The sequence below is a fragment of the Phyllostomus discolor genome, unplaced genomic scaffold (assembly GCF_004126475.2).
Source record: "Phyllostomus discolor isolate MPI-MPIP mPhyDis1 unplaced genomic scaffold, mPhyDis1.pri.v3 mPhyDis1_scaffold_58, whole genome shotgun sequence".
Lineage (NCBI taxonomy): Eukaryota > Metazoa > Chordata > Mammalia > Chiroptera > Phyllostomidae > Phyllostomus > Phyllostomus discolor.
The window spans coordinates 1-19,325 of NW_023397543.1; the positions used below are offsets into that span (position 1 = coordinate 1).

At 40.4% G+C, this 19,325-nt stretch overlaps 2 protein-coding genes across 2 annotated transcripts; both read right to left on the reverse strand.

Annotated features, from left to right (window-relative positions):
* Nucleotides 1-8,867: 8,867 nt before the first annotated feature.
* On the reverse strand, nucleotides 8,868-9,939 carry LOC114490401 (interferon alpha-4-like). The gene has a single exon (XM_028504353.2). It carries the CDS (start codon nucleotides 9,490-9,492, stop codon nucleotides 8,926-8,928), a length of 567 nt encoding a protein of 188 aa, XP_028360154.1. The 5' UTR covers nucleotides 9,493-9,939; the 3' UTR covers nucleotides 8,868-8,925.
* A 7,720-nt stretch (nucleotides 9,940-17,659) lies between these two features.
* On the reverse strand, nucleotides 17,660-18,359 carry LOC114490402 (interferon omega-2-like). The gene has a single exon (XM_028504354.2). The coding sequence runs from the start codon at nucleotides 18,304-18,306 to the stop codon at nucleotides 17,740-17,742; it is 567 nt and encodes a 188-aa protein (XP_028360155.1). The 5' UTR covers nucleotides 18,307-18,359; the 3' UTR covers nucleotides 17,660-17,739.
* Nucleotides 18,360-19,325: the final 966 nt, after the last annotated feature.

The window sequence follows — 19,325 nt, forward strand, 5'->3', positions numbered from 1 at the left end:
CAGGAAGCAAGCACACACAATGGGCTAAATATAGTCTATTCAATAAATGGTGTTTAGAGATTGGACAGATGAGTGCACAAATAGAAACTAGACCACCTTCTCTCACTATGCAAAAGAATACATTCAAAATGGATCAAAGATTGAAAAGTTAGACCCAAACCATAGAAATCCTAGAAGAAAACATAAGCAGCAAAATCTCAGACATTGCTCATAGATTGCTCTCAAAAATATTTTTTATCAGAAATATCTCTTCAAGCAATGGAAATAAATGAAAAAATAAACAAATGGGACTACATCAAACTAAAAAGATTTTTCACAACAAAGGAAAATATCAACAAGATTTGAAAACACACAGGATGGGAGAATGTATTCACCAATACATCTGATAGGGGTTAATATCCGAAATGTATCAAGTACTTATGAAACTCAACACCAAAAACACAAACAACCCAATTAAAAAATGGGCAAAGGCTCTGAATAGACACCTCTGGGCCCTCTGTGTGTCCTCCTTGGAGAAGACTGTTCATGTCTTTTGTCCATTTCTTAATTGGGTTGTTGGTCTTCCTGGAGTGGAGTCATGTGAGTTCTTTACATACTTTGGAGATCAAACCCTTGTCTGAGGTATCATTGGCAAATATCTTTTCCCATATAGTTGGTTCTCTTTTCATTTTAAGGCTATTTTCTTTAGCCATGCAGACGCTTTTTATTTTGATGAGAACCCATTTGTTTATTTTTTTCCTTTATTTCTCTTACTTAAGGGGACATAACAGTGAAAATATTGCTGTGTGGAACATCTGAGATTTTCCACCCTATGTTCTCCTCTAGGACCTTAATGGTGCCACAGCTTACATTTAAATCTTTTATCCACCTTCAATTTACTTTGTGTATGGTGTATGTTGGGAATCAAGTTTCCTTTTTTTTGCATGTAGTTGTTCAGATCTCCCAACACCATTCATTGAAGAGGCCATTTTTACTGCATTTTATGCTTCTGCTCGCTTTGTCAAATATTAATTGACCATACAGACTGGGGCTTTTTTCTGAGCTCTCTATTCTGTTCCATTAATCTATGTGTATGTTCTTATGCCAGTACCAGGCTGTTTTGATTACAGTGGCCTTGTAATACAGTTTGATATCAGGTATTGTGATCCCACTTACTTTGGCTTTGAGGTTAGTTGTGATTCTTCCCATGGCTGCATGAGGAGGGAAAGCATGTCTACCTACACCTCCATCTTGACTGGAAGTTACCTAATTTTCTTTCTTTCCTTTCTTCACCTTGTTTCTATTCTTTACTCTTAATTATATGACTTTCCTCTATCCTTTAAAATCATTTTTCTTTCCTTCAGTAATATCATGCTCTTTCCTCTTTCTATAATATTCCTATTCTCTTTGGGCATTTATTGATCACTACTGAATTGTCATTGATATTGCTGCCATTGTTGTTTCTCTTCAATTTTGTTCCTATTTTTCACTTTATTTGAAGCCTCATAGTTTACTCTTCTCTTTTCTTACTCCATTTGCCTTCTTCCTTCCCTTTCTTATTAATGTTGTCATTTTATTTTTCTCTTTGTTTGTGTTGATTCTATTCCCTACTTTCATTATTTCTTCCCCATCAATGCTCTCAAATCAATTTTCTTTACTTGAGTTATGTCATATTCTTTTTTTCTTTCTTATAATATTCATATTCTCTTTTTGCCTTTTTAAATCTTTGCTCATTTGTCATTGATATCACTGTTGTTGTTGGGGGGTAGGTGTGCTGGCATGAGTTTGTTTTCCGTGCCATTTTGTTTTGTTCTGTCAGCACCTGTACAACAGCATACAAGAGGTGGTGGGGTTTGAGACTCTCAGTCAGCTTGCCAGAGCAGGGAACCCCACCAGTGAATGAACCCAAAATATCACAGTACAAACATGATAGGAGGGACCACATAAACTGCATATAGTGCATCTTTACAGTATCCAGCTCAAGGGATCAAGGAGACTGCACAACTGAGTCCCATAGTACTCATCCCACAGAAGACCACCCGATGAAGAAAGGCAGGCAAAACACAGCAATCTAATATGCAGAAACAAACAAGGTGAGTCACAAAAGTTCTTTGTATTCCCAATTCTCCGTATTCCAAAAATACGGAGACAAAGAAACAACCCCTAATCAAAATGAAAGGAGGAATCCCTAGAAACAGAATCAAATGAAAATGCGACCAGGGATTTATCAGACATAGAGTTCAAAGTACTTGTTATAAGGACACTCAAGGAGCTCTGTGAAAACTACAGGAACTTTATGGGAGCTGCAAGGAAGTTAGCGGTAACTATATCAGCATGAAAAAGACATAGAAATTGTGAATACAAACCAGGTAGTGATGAAGCATACAATATTTGAAATGAAGAGTACACCAGAAGGAATTGAAAGCAGGCTAGATGAAGCAGAGGATAATCAGTGACTGGGAAAACAAGACAGAAAAAAACACTCATCCAAGCAACAATAGGAAAGAAGACTCAAAAGAGAATACAGGTAGTTTAAGGGAGCTGGGGGACAACATGAAACATAACAATATTCACATCATAGGAATACCACAAGGAGATGAAAAAGAGCAAAAGATAGAAAACCTGTTTGAAAAAATAATGACAGAAAATGTCTCTAACTTGGTGAGGGAAAAGTCACACAGGTCCAGGAAACACAAAGACTCCCAATCAAGATGAACCCAAAGAGGCCCACTGGAAGATGTTTTATAATCGAAATATTTAAAGACAAAATTTAAAGACAAAGAGAGAATCTTAAAGGCAGCAAGGGAGAAACAGCTAGTAATATACAACAGATCTCTAATAAAGCTATCAGTTGATTTTTCAACAGAAACGCTACAAGCCAGGAGTGACTGGCATAAATACACCAAGTAATGAAAAGCAAGGGCCTGCAACCAAGGCTACTCTGTCCAGCAAGGCTATCATTACAATGGAAGGGAAAATAAGGAGCCTCCCAAACAATGACCAAAAACAGGCTAAAAGAGTACAACTCCACCAAACCAGCATTGCAAGAGATGCCAGTGGCACTACTTTCAGAGGCATAAGAAATAGAGAAAGAGGAACAAAAGTACAAAGGGAAAAATGGCAATGAATAAGTACCTTAATCAATAATAACCTGAATTGTAAATGGATTACATGGTCTTATGTAGCCACATAGGGTAAGTGGCAACATAAGAAAACAGAACATATATGCTGTCAACAAGAAACATCCCAGAACAAAAGACTTACACTAGTTGAAAGTGAAAGGATGGAAAAAATATTTCATGCAAATTAACATTATAAAAAGCTGGGGTAGCAACACTTATACCAGTTAAATTTCAAGACAAAGGCCATAATGAGAGATAAATAAAGTCACTACATAATACTAAGGGTGTTTACCAAATAATTCTTATAAATATATATGCACCCAATGTAGGAGCACCTAAATGTATAAAGAAAATCCTGGGGGATTTTAAGGGATAAACAGCATACACTCATCATAAAACCCCACTGTTAACAATGGATAGATGTTTCAAACAAAAAATCAACGAGGATAGTGCCACATTAAACAACACTTTAGATCAAATGGCTGAATTGATATTTATGGAATATTTCACCCCAAAGAAGCAAAATATACATTCTTCTCAAATGCACCTCAATCATTTCCACAGAGAGACCAAAAGGTAGGACACCAAATAAACATTAAATTCAAGAAAGTTGAAATCACATCAATCATCATCCTGGATCACAATGGCTTGATACTAGAAACCAACCTCAAGGAAAAAAACCTCAAAGACATTGAAATACGTGAAGGCTAAATAACATCTTCTTAAATAATCAATGTGTTAGCAATGAGATCAAGGAAGTAATCAAAAAGTATCTGGAAAAAAAAATGAAAATGAACACAGAAAACCCCAATCTACGGTACACAGTGAAGGCAGTCCTTAGAGGGAGTTCTTAGCAATACAGGCCTACATAAAAAAGAGAAAAATCTCAAGTAAACAACCTAACCCTACATCTGAAAGAACTAGAGGAACACTGATGAAGTCCAGAGCAAGTAGAAGGAAGGAAATAGGATCAGAGCACAGTTAAATGACATAGAGACTGAAAAAAAACAATTCAAAAGACCAATGAATCCAGGAGCTAGTTCCTTGAAAAAATGAACAAAATTGACAAACTTTTAACCAGACTCATGAAGAAAAAAAGACAGAAGAACCAGATAAATAAAATAAGAAATGAAAAAGGAGCAGTAACAACTGATACCACAGAAATACAAAGGATAGTAAGAAATTACTATGAACAACTATATGCCAAGAAATTGTACAATCTGGGCAAAATGGATAAATTTCTAGACACATATAATCTTCAAAAACGGAATCAAGAAGAAGCAGAAAACCTGACGAGACTGATAACGACTAGCAAAACTGAAGTAGTCATCAAAAACTCCCAGCACACAAATGTCCTGAGCTAGATGGCTTCTCAGATGAATTTCAACAACCACTCAAAGAAGAAATAACTACTCTCCATTTCAATTGATTCCAAAAATTTCAAAAGGAGGGAAGACTCTCAAACTCTTTTTACATGGCCAGCATTACCCTAATTCCAAAACCCGGTAAAGACACAACAAAGGAGGAAATTAATGGCCAATATCTTTGATGGACATAGATGCTAAAATCTTCAACCAAATATTGGCAGTCTGGGTCCAGCAATGCATTAAAAAGATCATGCACCATGATCAAAAGGGATTTCTCCCAGGGATGCAAGAATGGTACAATATTCACAAATCAATAAATGTAATACACTACATAAACAAAACAAAGCACAAAAATCACATGATCATATTAATAGATGCTAAAAACTTTTTGATAAAATCCACCACACATTTATGATAAAAACACTCAGCAAAGTGGGAATAGAGGGTGCACACCTCAACATAATAAGGGTCATATACAAGAATCCTACTGCCAAGATCATACTTGACAGGCAAAACCAAAAACAGTTCCCTTAAGCTCAGGAATAAGATAGAAATGTCTACTTTCACCACTCTTATTCAAGACACTACTGCAAGTTCTAGCCACAGGAATCGGATAACAAGGAGGAAAAAAGGCATGCAAATTGGAAAGGAGGAAGTAAAACTGTCATAATTCGCAGATGACATGATAGTGTACATAGGATACTCTATAGATTCCACCAAAAAAGTACTCTGCCTAATAAGTGATTTCAGCGAAGTAGCAGCATATAAAATCAATCTTCAGAAATTGATGGCATCTTTGTATACCAACAATGAACACTAACAAAGAATAAATAAGAAAAAAATCCTATTTACTATAGCAACAACAACAAAGAAAAGTACCTAGGAATACATTTAACCAATGAGGTAAAGGATCTACACTTGGAAAACCATAGGACACTGTAGAAGGAAAGTGAGGAGGATACAAATAAGTGGAAGCAAATATCGTGGTCATGGATTTGAAGAATTAACATCAACAAAATGTCCATACTACCCAAACCAATCTATACATTTGATACAATTCTTATTAAAATACTAATGGCATATTTCAGAGGTCTAGAACAAATACTCCAAAAATTTATATGGAACCAAAAATGACCTCAAATAGCCTGAGCAATCTTGAGAAAAGAAGGACAAATTTGGAGGGATCACAATCCCTGATATAAAACTATACTACGAGGTTAAGGTAATCAAAACAGTCTGGCACTGGCATAAGAACAGACACATAGATCAATGGGACAGAATAGAGAACCCAAATAAACCCATATCTCTATGATCAATGAATATTTCACAAAGGGGACACGGGCATACAATGAAATAAAAATTGTCTCTTCAGTAAATGGTCCTGGCTGGTGTGGGTAAGTTGGTTGACTGCTGTCCTGTGAACCAGGTTGATGGCTTGATTCCCAGTCAGGACACATGCCTGGGTTGTAGGCCAGGGCCCTGGTTGGGGGCGTGTGAGGGTTTCTCTCACACATCAATGTTTCTTTCCCTCTCTTTCCTCCTCCCTTTTCCTCTCTCTAGAAGTGATTAAAGAAAATCTTTTTAAAAAATGAAAATAAATGGCGTTGGGAGAACTGGACCGGTACATTAAAAAAAATGAAACTAGACCATCAATTTACACTGTACACCAGTATAAACTCAAAATGGATAAAAGACTTAATATAAGTTGTGAAACAATAAAAGTCCTAGTGGAAAACATAGGCAGTAAATTTTCAGAATCATTCATAGCGATTTTTAGGCAAAGGAAATAAAGGAAAAAAATAAACAAATGGGACTATATCAAATTAAAAACTTCTGCATGGTTAAAGCAACCATCATCAAAACGAAAAGGGAGATGACTCTATGGGAGAACATACTTGCTAAAGATACATTGGACAAGGGTTTCATCTCCAAAATATATAAAGAATTCATAGGACTCAACACCAGGAAGACAAGCAGCCCAATTAAAAAATAAGCACAGGACACGAACAGACACCTCCAAGGAGGTCACACAGATGGCCCATAGACATATGAAAAACTGGTCAACATCACTGGCTATCAGAGAGATGCAAATTAAAACCACAGTGAGATATCACATCACACCTGTCACAATGGCTACCAATAATAAGTCAACAATCAACAGGTACTGGTGAGGATGTGGACAAAAGGGAGCCCTAATGCACTGTTGCTGGGAATGCAGACTAGGGAAGCCACTGTGGAAGACACTATGGAGTTTCTGCAAAAAATTAAAAACAAACTGCCTTTTGACCCCAAAATTTGACTGCTGGAAATAAGAATCCTGGAACACGAATTCAAAAGAATTTATGCACCCATGTGTTCAAAGCAGCACTATTTATAATCACCAAGTACTGGAAACAGTACCTAAGTGTGCATCAGTAGATGAGTGGATCAAAAAAGTACGGTACATTTACACAACCAAATGCTATGCAGCAGAAAAAAAGGAGGACCACCTACCTGTTGCAGACACACTGGATGGAGCTGGAGATTATCATGCTAAGTGAAATAAGCTAGTCAGTGAAGGACAAATAGCATATGATGTCACTTGTAAAAGGAATCTAATGAACAAAATAAACTAATGAGCAAAATAGAACCAGATGTGGAAACATGGAACAGTCTGAAAGTGGCCCGAGTGGAGGGGAGAGGGAAGTAAAGTTGGAAAGAAGGGGAAGGGATTAGTCAAACACCATGTATGAATGACCCATGGCCATGGGCATCAGTGTGGGGATTGATTGTGGGAGTGGGGATGAGCTGGGCAGAAGAGGGAAAAGGGTCAAAAATTAGGACAACTGTAATCGAACAACAACAAAAATGATTGTCATTCAATATGACAATGTGAATATTATTCTATGAAGTAATAGTTGATATCTGATATAATAAATCTGTGAAACTAAAAGTACACTTTTTAGAGTTGTTTAATTAATGTTGATGAGATTTTCCTGATTACCTGGGCTCCCATTCATGGACTAGCAGCTCCACCTGCCCCCTAGAGTCCCACAGCATGTGGAAGGGGTAAATCAGAGGGAGCCTTTCCTCTGCAGAGTAGGGGTAGCCAGAAAACACCTCTCTGTCTCTCCCTTTCACTGCCCAATCCCAAAGTGTCCATGCCCTGCCTGAAGCTGGAGACTCTGTCTGTAATACAAAGAGTAAGGAAATGGGCTAGTGACAGCGTTAGAATCCATTGTTGCCAAGAAGTAGCCTTTCTGTAGCAGCGTCAAGGGACACCTGCAGGAAGTGGTAGGACTTCTGTCCACAACAGAAGCCTGCCCTCCTGTTGGTGGCTGCCCTTGTTGCACTGGGAGACCAGGGGGCGGTCTTCCCTGAGAGGACTTTCATTTGCCCACCCACAAATTGCATCTTGCTTTCTGTTTCCTTTTAGCTACAGGGTCTGTTACATCACAGTCCACAGACATTAAGGAAAGCCTCTCTTGCAGATGTTTCTGCAAAACCTAGAAATGTTACTTTTGCTTTCTACTTGTGACATTCTGCTCTTTAGGGAAAACTTGATAGTGAGACAAGGATGCTGAAACCATGACTGAACAAAAGCAGTTGTGTGGTTGGGTGGAGAGGTAGAGAATGAATGGCAAGCATGCTCTGGGGATTTCCACCTGGAGAGGAGGGAAACTTGTGTGATATGGGCATGTATTCTGGAATGCCTCCATGGCATTCCTTGTAGATTGCAAACTCGCATACCCAGCTATCAATGGACATTTGCCCTTAGATGTCTACCAGTCAACTGTAGAGCAGACCTACTGCTTCGAATTGTATGCCCTGGCATTCTCCACAGTAGTTGCTGGTGAGAGAATTCACTTGTTTTTTCTTCCTTCAATATGCCATTTAACATAACCGATAGTAATTTTAATTCATTGTGTTTAGGATTCTTTCCCACCAAAAACCAAAAATACATGAGAACAGTAACTGTGTTTGTTACAATCACCTCTATATCCTGAGGGCACCACACCGCCTGGCTTAGAAGAAGTCAGTGGGTACTTCCAGTTTGAATATAATGTGATGGGTAAATGAATTGTGCCATCCATGTTTTAATCAAGCTGCACAATCTGGCTTGCTGTTTCTCTTTGGGATAAGTCAATACAAAAAGTTTCCTACTGTAAAAATTTAATACACACAGATAATTATAAATCGACTAAACATAAAGACTATATTTTATTATAATAACAATATAAAGGGGCACATGCTGAACATTACATGAGCCAAAAAGTCAAACTTTCCAAATACATAAATAATTGAACTTTTAAATTAACGAATGAGTGAATAAATAAATAAATAAATAAATAATACATCGATTCCATTCATGAGACGATCAGAGCAGAAACAAAGGAAGTTGGACCTGGCAGAACAGGAGGAAGTGTGATATTATTAGGGAGGGAGAATCATGTCCATGCTGAGCCAGGTGTCCCTCCTTACTGCACAATCTCCTCTTCCTCCAAGTTTGCTGATAAAGTCAAGGATCTTCTGATTTCTGCTCTGACAATCTCCCAGGCACAAGGGCTGTGCTGCTTCTCCTTCAGGTAGCGAGTGATTCTCTCAAAGTATTTCCTCACAGCCTGGATGGAGTCCTCTCTCGTCAGGGGAGCCTCTTCCAGCCCCACCTCCTGCGTCAGACAGGCTTCCAGGTCCCTCAGCTGCTCATCAAGTCCATTGCAGAGTTGGTGTAGGAGGGTCTTGTCCCAAGCAGTAATCACGCCCTCTGAGCAGAAGAGGTGGAAGGTCTGCCTGATCATCTCATGGATGGCAGAAGTGGCTTGAGCCTTCTGGAACTGGTTGCCACTGAACGCCTCCAGGGGGAACCCAAAGTCCTTGCTGTCCTTCAGGCAGAACAAAGGGGTGATCCTTCTCATTTGTCCCAGGAGCACCAAGGTCCCCTCGTTAACCAGGCTGTGGGTGTGAGGCAGGTCACAGCCCAGAGAGCAGATGGAGTTGCAGCTGAGAGCCACCAGGGCCACCAGGAAGGAGAAGGGCAGGGCCATTGGGGACCTTGCAGATGCTGCTGGCCTGGCTGAGCTGGGGGACTGTCTGAATCTTGCTCTCTAGGCTCTGTAAGGTCCAACTTTGTGCCGGTGTCTTATATAGGGAGCATAGGACTTTTCAATTTCTGAACGTTTCCTTTCCTTTCCACTTCTGCTTTTGCTTTCCTTTATGCACTTTCTACATGCATTTTGATCAATATTTGTCAACCACATTTTTTTCACTATTGCCCCCTGTCCACAAAGACTTTCAGATGTTTTTCTAGTTGAAGCCCCCAAGAAAACTATAAACACAGATATATATTGTATATATATATTGTATATTGAATGTAAATAGTAATGTACTGCATTTTTACCTGTGTTTTATAAATAAAAGAAGAAAGTGTAAACTGAACTCATTTTATTCAGTACAGGATTAAGAATGAATAAATGCAAATTTTACACTTCAAGGTACATTTAAAATCTATTGTCATTTAATTTAGTTAAAATGTCAATGTCAATAACTTTATAACTAACTTATGCAGCAAATTTTTAGAAGATTTTATTTATTTTTGGAGAGGGGGAGCGAGGGAGGAAGAGAGGGAGAAAAACATCAATGCGTGGTTGCCTTTTGCATGCCCACTGCTGGGGCCCTGGCACACATCCCAGGCATGCACCCTGATTGGAAATTGAAGTGGAGACACTTTGGCTCAAAGGCCAGCCCTCAATCCACTGAGCCACACCAGCCAGGGCCATATACAGCAAATTTTAAAGTGATATATTAATTTATATAAATAGTGATGTATCCAATTACATGTTCAAATAAAATCACCCCCTGGCTTATTTCACTTAGCATAATGCTTTCCAGTTCCATGCACACTGTTGCGAAGAGTAGGAGCTCCTTCTTTCTGCCGTGTAGTATTCCATTGTGTAAATGTATCACAGTTTGTTGATGCACTCATTTACTGATGGGCACCTAGGCTGCTTCCAGCACTTGGCTATTGTAAACAGTGCTGCTATGAACATTGGGGTGCATAGGTTCTTTTGAATTAGTGTAGAATTCAGGATTCTTAGGGTATAATCCCAGCAGTGGAATTGCTGGGTCAAAAAACACTTCCATTTTCAATTGTTTTAGGAAATTCCCTACTGTTTCCATGGTGGTTGCACCAGTCTACACTTCCAGCAACAATGCACTAGGGTTTCCTTTTCTCCACAACCTTGCCAAGTCTTGTTGTTTGTTGCTTTGTTCATCATGGCTATTCTGACTGGTGGGAAGTGATATCTCATTGTAGTGTAATTTGCATCTCTCTGATGGCTAGTGATGCTAAGCATCCTTTCCTATGTCTCTGGGCCCTCTGTATGTCCTCCTTTGGGAAGTGTCTGTTGAGGTCCTGTGCCCATTTTTAAAATGGATTGCTTGTCTTCCTGGAGTGGAGTCCTGTGAGCTCTTTATTTGTTTTGGAGATCAAACCCTTGTCCGAGAGATCATTGGCAAGTATATTTTCCCATACATTTGGTTCCCTTTTCATTTTGCTAATGTTTTCTTTAGCCTTGCAGAAGCAGTTATTTTGATGAGATGCCATTTGTTATTCTTTCTTTTATGTCCCTTGCTCTAGGGGACATAATGGTGAAAATATTGCTGTGTGGAATATCTAGATTTTCCTGTCTATGTTCTCCTCCAGGACTTCTATGGTATCACGACGTATATTCAAGTCTTTTATCCATCTTGAGTTTATTTTTATTTCTAGTGTCAGTTGGCTTCATTTTTCGCATGTAGCTGTCTAGATGTCCCAGCACTATTTTTGGAAGAGGCTGTTTTCACTCCATTTTATGCTTCTGCCCCCTTTGTTGAATATTAATTGACCATAGAGACTTGGGCTTATTTCTGGGCTGTCTACTCTGTCCCAGTGATCTGTGTGTCTGTTCTTATGCCAGTACCAGACTGTTTTGATTCCAGTGGCCTTGTAATACAGTTTGATGTCAGGTATGCTGATCCCTCCTACTTTGTTCTTCTTCCTCAAAATTGCTGAGGCTATTCAGAGTTATTTACGGTTCCATATAAAAAATTTTAAAAATTAAATAACACTTTAAAATAATACCCATGTATAGATATATTTTTACATCATAAAAACCAGTGAACACTGTTTTAAGATTATTTTCTTAATATTTATATTTAACTTTTCATACTGTTCATATCAAGAAATAATTTTTAACTTCATCAGCTGCTATATATGTTTACATATTGTCAACATTTTACCTGTTTAGCACTTGACATACTTTGTTGAATAACTTTAGGAGCACTAAATAACACAATTATTGGCATTCAATTTCAAAGCCCACATCACACTGAGACTCCAGCCTAAGCAACATCCACAAGATGGTCGGCGGCAGCTCGTGAGTGAGCAAAGGCTAGGCCACCTCTCACAATATCACTGTGAGATCCAGTGAGTATGGAAGGAAAGTCCTCCAAGGAGCCCTCAGGTCACCATAGGTCCGTGGCGCTGATCTGGCATGCGTTTTGTGTTTCCTCCCCCAACTCAAAGCCAATCCTTCCAATGTGATACACAGGGACTTCAAAGAGAAGAGTGAACACTGAGAAATACAATTTTTGGGATAAAGTTGAGTTCTGGAGCACCGAAAACCAGTGTAAGACCTATGATTTGTTCACACTCATAAGAACTAATTTTTGCACACCTTTGGAGGTAATATTACCCACAATGAGAATATATGATTTAAACATCAATTTGAATCCTTCTCTGTATTTTTGTGTGACTTTTAAAAATACTCAAAGGACTTTCACAGTTTCCCATCAAGTCTCTTATTCCCCAGCAAAAGGAAACTGTCTATGGAAGCAATGAAACTCAATTATTATTAACTATGCCTGTGTAAAGAATTAACATTCAGATTTGATCCTAAACTCTCTTTGCTTTGCATAAGAAGTTATGTTGTCTCAGCTGTCCAGATTCTTACCCTTTAAAAGGTAGGTAGAGCCCTGGCAGGTGTGGCTTAGTGGATTGAGTGCTGGCCTGTGAACCAAAGGGTTGTTGGTTTGATTACCAGTCAGGGCACATGCCTGGGTAGTGAGCCAGGTCGCCAATAAGGGGCACACAAGAGGCAACCACACACTGGTGTTGGTTTCCCTCTTTTTCCCTCCCTTCCTCTCGCTAAAAATAAATAAAGAAATAAATAAATAGTCTTTTAAAAAATAAATGGTAGGTAGGACATCCTTGGTAAATCAGCTCTCTAGTAAATACACTCTCTTATTTTCTGTGTTATGCTGGGCACCAAGCCCAGTGTGATCACTGCTAAAGTAATTTTTACTGAAGCAGTTTCTCACATACTGGAAGGCATTCATGAATGACCAGGCTATTTTGCTTCGTTATGGCAAAATTTTACTAGGATTATAATAGACAATGGCTAATATTTTCACTATCTAATGTTTCCACTCTACTCATACTGGTGTCAATAACATTTACTGAGTTTACTGCTAAAATCCCTAGGATTTTTTTAAAGGTGCACACACTCTGGACATTCAAGTTGCAAGAGCAACAGCATATTTTCAGCCTTTGCCTAGCATTATGTTAAACTCACATGTATGCATGCCTTAAATTCTCACTTGCTCTCTGCTTCCTCATGGTAGAAAAATAAGTAGGCTGGTGTCACATAGAGAACCATAAATCTAAACTCAAGCTCTCCCTGCTTCACACAGCTCACAGCATCAGACAATTTCTCAGACTACTGTTTGGTGCATCTTTACTGAAGTGGCAATGATGTGTTATCATGATGAGCTTTTTGGAGACCCCTCACAAACACTGATGAGTGATCACATGCTTTCAGGGGCCTCCATGCATTTCTGGGGGATAGTGGCTCTATTTCAGTCGGAACTCTAACATTTGGCATGTAGTAGTTGCAGCACAACTTCAGGTCAAAAGGCAAGAGTTTGGATGCTGATCCTTCACTTGCTGTGTTGTGTCCTATCCTGCTCATTTTTCTTTATTTTCTAAATATGGCTGTATTCCCTCTTCTACACGCCAGGCATGTAGACTTTAATTATCTGCTGTGGTCCTAATGTTTATGTTCCCAGAGAACTCCTATGTTGAAGTCCTAACCCCCAAAGTGAAGGTGTAATGTGGTGGAGCCTTTGGGGAATACTTAGGGCATGAGAATAAAGTCCACTTTAGTGGAACAAGTGCCCTCATAAAAGAGGCCTGAGGTAGACCCCTCCTGGTTCTGCCTTGTGAGGATACAAGCAGAAAACAGCAGTGTGTGCCAAGAAGCAGGCTCTCTTCAGAGCCCGACCTTCCTGATACCCCGATTTGAATTTCAGCTTCTAGAACTATGAGCAAAACATTTCTATTCTTTACAAGCTACTAGGTCTATGCTACATTGTTAAAGGAGTCCAAATGGACTAAGATGTGTCCTGACCTATTTTCTTTTGGGAACACTTCCCAGGATTTTGTGAAATACTTAAGGAGAGAAAAGTCATTTCACGCAACCTTGTCTGCTAGGTGTCCATCCCAGTCCCTACAGTTCAGGAGCTCGATCAATACTCATGAAAGGAACAATCGTCGTCCTAGAGGGAAAACAAATAATACCAACATATACTACACAAATATGAACTGAGAGAGCAATAGAGCTAAAGGTACTTTATAAATATTTCACAGCTCTACAAGAAAAGTTATAGCTGAATATTGTTTGAGGTACTATTTTTTAAAAATTGTTTGTTTCCAGAAAAATATATTCTTCAAGTATGTATTTTCAGTATTTATAACATCAAAATGAGAATCATGGGCCTGGTCATAAATGGGAGACTCACTCCCCACTTTTATTTCAGTGACTCTCAAGTTGCTCTTAAAGACTTTGTTTTCCAAATTATTTCTCAAAGGCGGTGTGGGGGCCAGTCATGCAAAGGTGACAGAATAAGGAACAGAGCCAGATTTGAGCACAAACTAGACTAGGAGCCATTCCTTTTCACTCCTCTTCATAGAACAGGAAGAACCTGAGGCCAAGCAGGGTGGTCGGAGCTGTAGTCTCCTCTCTCCTGCAGGCCTGGCTCAGTGCTCAGCATGTGGGTGATGCTACACTTGGACGAAGTCCACACTGCCCATGTTTCCTGACTTAATATGTAGATGCTACTCCAATTATAAACTTCCCTGGAGAACAGGGAGCCTGGGGACTGAACTGCCCTTGTCATGTGGATTTATGACCTGTGTTCTATGAAAATAATAATGTTAGGGAAGGAGCAAGGCACAAGGTGAACAGGGCAGAGTCTGTGTGTGAATTCAGGGCTCCAGTAGGGGTGATTTGTGGGCACTTGATCTGTCCTGACAACACAGAACCAACCTGGGGGAGGGGGTCATGGTGAGCCCAGAACTCACAAGATATCACATTATATAGACATTGTGGGCGTTCTTAATTGCCGAAAAGTTGTATAGAAACCCTGTACTATTCCCTTCTTGTAGAAGGGAAGCACTTTGTGACCAAAACAAAACTTACTTTAAATTCTTTAAACTTTCACCTGATGTTCCATGGAACGTTCACACATGGTTTTAACTCAGGATGAAATGATAACCCAATTCTGACCACCTGGGGTGACAGAGATATAGGTTAGCCAATCCACTGGGCTTCACAGTATTTTATTTCAGATCCTTGTGATGGTTAATTTTATGTGTCAGTTTGACTGGACTGTGAGGCGCCCAGATACTTGTAAAGAACATTCTGAGTGTGCCTGGAAGTGTGTTTTGGGGCGAGACTGACACTTAAATTGGTGGACTGGGTACAGGGGCTGGTGCTCCCTGACTTGAGTAGCCTGGATCTAACCAGTCTTCAGGATCTGAAGAGAGCAAAAAGGTGACCATTGAGTAACAAAATGACAAAACATAATTAACTTCAATTGCCTGCAACCAGACTTCCAGCAAAGCAGAGGAGGAGGGGCCCTAGAATAGAGAGAGAACGCACACGGACTGCTCTGGCAGAGCCTTAAGTGAGAACAGTTCGTGGTCGATGGCCAGCCTTTCACCTTTCCACGGCCAGCCACATGATCATTCTCCTATTTTCTTTACCCTAGGTGTCATCACTCAGTTTCTGAACACTCAGGTGGGATCACGCCCACAAACTCACAGGAGACTCCCTTTACATAAGACCACTGAATTCCTAATTCTGTCTGGCAAACGGAGGGATGGTGGTTTTTTCAATGTGCACTTCCTAGGATCAATGGAAAACAATTCAGAAATGTGAATTACCTCCATAACATTAGTACTCAAGATGGTACAGCTGGGAATTACGGCAATAATAAAAATGACAGTGTCGATCACTACCATGGTCTAGGTACAATGATAAACAGGTTAATTAATAATCACAACCCACCCCCTGAACACTCCTTTGAGTACATGCGTCTTAAAAACAGGAGTTTGTCACACACTTTGATGTGCCAGTCTTGTTCTACTCACTTGACTACACGCAGACCTGCAAAATGAGGAGATGTCATTTCTTTCATTATCCCCATTTAGAGAAAAAGAAAACAGAGCCACGGGGACATTAACTTTCACCAGGTCAGAGCAACATTTTGGAAACTAGGCCTTTTGACACCACAGTCTGTGCTCTTACCATTCTCCCAAGTGCACTGTTCACAAGAAGCAAAGACGCTGCTGAGAAACTGAACGTCCTTTCTCCAAGACAGTCTTTGTGATGATTAATTATATGTGTCAGCATGGCTGGGTCAACAACCAGCCCTTCTGAAATCCCCTTTAAAATGTAGCTGAAGGCAGAGAAGCCTAAGTGTAGCAGTCCCCGGGGTCACAGTTCATAGCAGCAGACCTTCAACTTGGCCCAGCAACACATTTGTAACTTAAGTGTAGCAGACTTCACATCCATTTAATCTGGAAAGCAAGAGCCCCGTGTACCACGATTCCCCATACATGTAGTGTATCATTTACAGCACCCCATGTACAAGGGATCACAATATGTGAAAGGAACTAGGCAATCAAAGGAAGACACAGACAAGTCCAGAATAGCCAAGCTTTCCTCCTTCTGCTAATCTGGTCCATGAAGAAGTAGTAGAATAGAGAAAGATAAAGGGCAAAAATTTATTGAAACATTACATTCAATTTATGGAAAGGCAAACTACAAAGCACTGGCTAGGTCATCTGAGGCCAAGGTTCAAGAAATCCTCCCAAATTGACATCTCTCCCTGCTGTCTGAGAAATTCACACAACACACACACACACACACACACACACACACACACACAGTAAACCGAATTCAGCTGATTCCTTTGAAATCAGCGCCTATTTCTTCACAGTAACAATGGCCTTCACTCAGGGCCCCCAAATATACATGAGGACACTCAGAGAAACAGACCTGACTACAGCAGTCTTGAAAGACAGAGCTTCCACTCACTGTTTACTCCATCCCCCTGGCTTTGTACTCTGAGTAGAAACCTTGAAGCTGAAACCACCAAGAACCACAGCAGGTGTGTGGGTGGGCACTGAGGTGAGGGGCACAGGGACAGTATTGGGGAGTGAATGCAATCAGCGAAGCAGGACCGGGGAGAGGGTGGGAGGAAGAGTACCGGGTGCCAGGATCAGACAATAAACACGTGTATCTTTCCCACTTCACTCTACATGACTCCTCTCGATATTTCTACCCACCAGTCCTTGCTATCTAAATATAATTCGGTTAAAACTCAGACATGAGGTTTACAGACGACATTCCATATTTTCCAGGAATCTTCTCAAGTTCATGGATTTCCACCTTTTGATAGGCATTTCATGACTAGCTCAGGAACTGTTCTATATGACTTAATAAGCAGGTACCATTCTGAAACAAATTTACAGAGAAAAATAAGTACTTATATTTTCAGACTAAAAGAAGACAAGATGCTTTCTTTTATAAGAATTTAATTAAAAAGGAAATGAAAATTCAATAACATAAAGAAGTAAGCATGTTTTTTCAAGTCTAATACAAGGGAAAGGCAAATATTGGTGACATAAATACAAAATAATGGTAAGACAAAAGAATACATAAATAATAAGTACACAAAATATACATACATAAATAACATCAGATGATCACCACTCCAAAACTCATGTCCCAGGAGCTGAATTTTGTAACATGATCTTGCCTAACACTCTGACAAAACGTGCTCAATTAGCATCAATACATTCTGTGACTGAAGCAGAAAGAAGAGCCTTTGCCCATGGTCTGAGTCCTATGTGCAGGGGTGATCAGGCACATTCATCCGTGACACCTGGATGAAGGTGACCACAGGTCTCAGTCCATGTTACTTAACCTTTCTTGCAAGGTTATTATGGAAGACAAGGATGTCATGATTTCCACTCGGACAACCTCCCAGGCACAGTCACTGTACTGCTTCTTTTCCAAGTAGCGAAAAAGGAACTCCAAGTACCTCACAGCCAGTGTAGGTCCCTGGGATGGCAAGGCAGTTCCTCCCTCTCCCATCTCCTGCAGCAAACAGGGCTCCAGGTCTTCCAGCTGCTGATAGAGTCCCATGCGCAGCTGGTTCAGGAGGGTGGTGTTCCAGGCAGCAGAGGCGTGCTCTGTGAGCAAGAGGTCGGAGACGTCCTGGAGCATCCCGTGGAGGACAGAGACGGCTTGGGCCTCCTGGACCTGGCTGCCATTTACCATTTTGCGGGGGAATCTGAAGTCTTTTTTGTCCTTCAGACAGGACAAAGTGGAGATTCTCTGCATTTGCCTCAAAAGCGCCAAGTTCTCCTTGCTGAGCAGGATGTGGTTCTGAGGTAGGTCACAGCCCAGAGCTCCACTGGGGCCACAGCTGAACACCACCAGGATGGTGAGCAGAGACAGCGGGAGGGCCATGGGATCAGGAGGGGCTGCTGGCCTTGCTGAACTGGACGTCTGATGAACAACCTTGGACCCTAGTTAGCCTATGACCTTCTCTCTAAGCATGGCCATTAAATAGGGAGACACCATAATTTTCATTTTCTAAACATTTCTTTATACTTTTACTTCCTTTTTTTGTTTTCATTCATGAGTTCTCCACGTGGGCTAAGATGTCATCAATCTGCAAGGTTAATTTTGTGGTTTTAATTTTCCCTCCTAACTTGAGGTGTGCTGCCCTGACCAGTGTGGCTCAGTTGGTCGGGTGTCGTTCCACAGAAGGAGCGGTTGCCAGTTCCATTCTGGTCAGGACACACTCCTAAGTTGAGGGTTTAGTTCTGCCCAGACACACAAGAGAGGCAACCAACTGATGTGTGTCTCTTGCTTCGATTTTTCTCTCTCTTTCTCCCACCCTTCCACTGTCCCTAAAATATAATAAGCAAATAAAATCTTCCATAAAATTTAAAAAACGGAAACCTTGAGATGTGTCAAGTCAAATGGATACTTATCAGTCTAATGACAAACCTCACTGTCCTAAACTCAGAAGTGTATCTAGGTGTGTAAATGCACATGCACATTCAGACATATTTTAATACATGAATATTGCTCTTCTCTGTATTACAGGTAAAATTTGGCCTGGAATCTGGGAAGCACTTTTGCCCTCCTTACTTCACATAGGCAGCCAGGCTCCCTCTGCCCTGCGTGTCTGTGTTTTTGTGAGGTACTCACCAGGCCATGTCTGGCAAATGAGCTCTTTAGAACCAAGGACAGAGTTTTTTTACACTTTCATTCACAGCAAAGGCTGAGGTTTTCAGGGAATGAGTTCCTGGGGTGTTTCCCTACCTTTCAGACACATTCATGCAGGAATTCTACAGACATGCCATTTGTTTCCAACATCTTGAAATTGGTTGTCAGTGTTCCCCGGGCTGTGCCCATACCCCCAGCAGGAATCCTGGTCCTTTTCTGGTGCGTGTTGGTGGGCAGTGCCCCCACATCCT

Bases quoted from the DNA above. Each gene is read 5' to 3' on its own strand.
- LOC114490401 (XM_028504353.2), bottom strand. From the start codon at position 9,492: ATGGCCCTGCCCTTCTCCTTCCTGGTGGCCCTGGTGGCTCTCAGCTGC.
- LOC114490402 (XM_028504354.2), bottom strand. From the start codon at position 18,306: ATGGCCCTCCCGCTGTCTCTGCTCACCATCCTGGTGGTGTTCAGCTGT.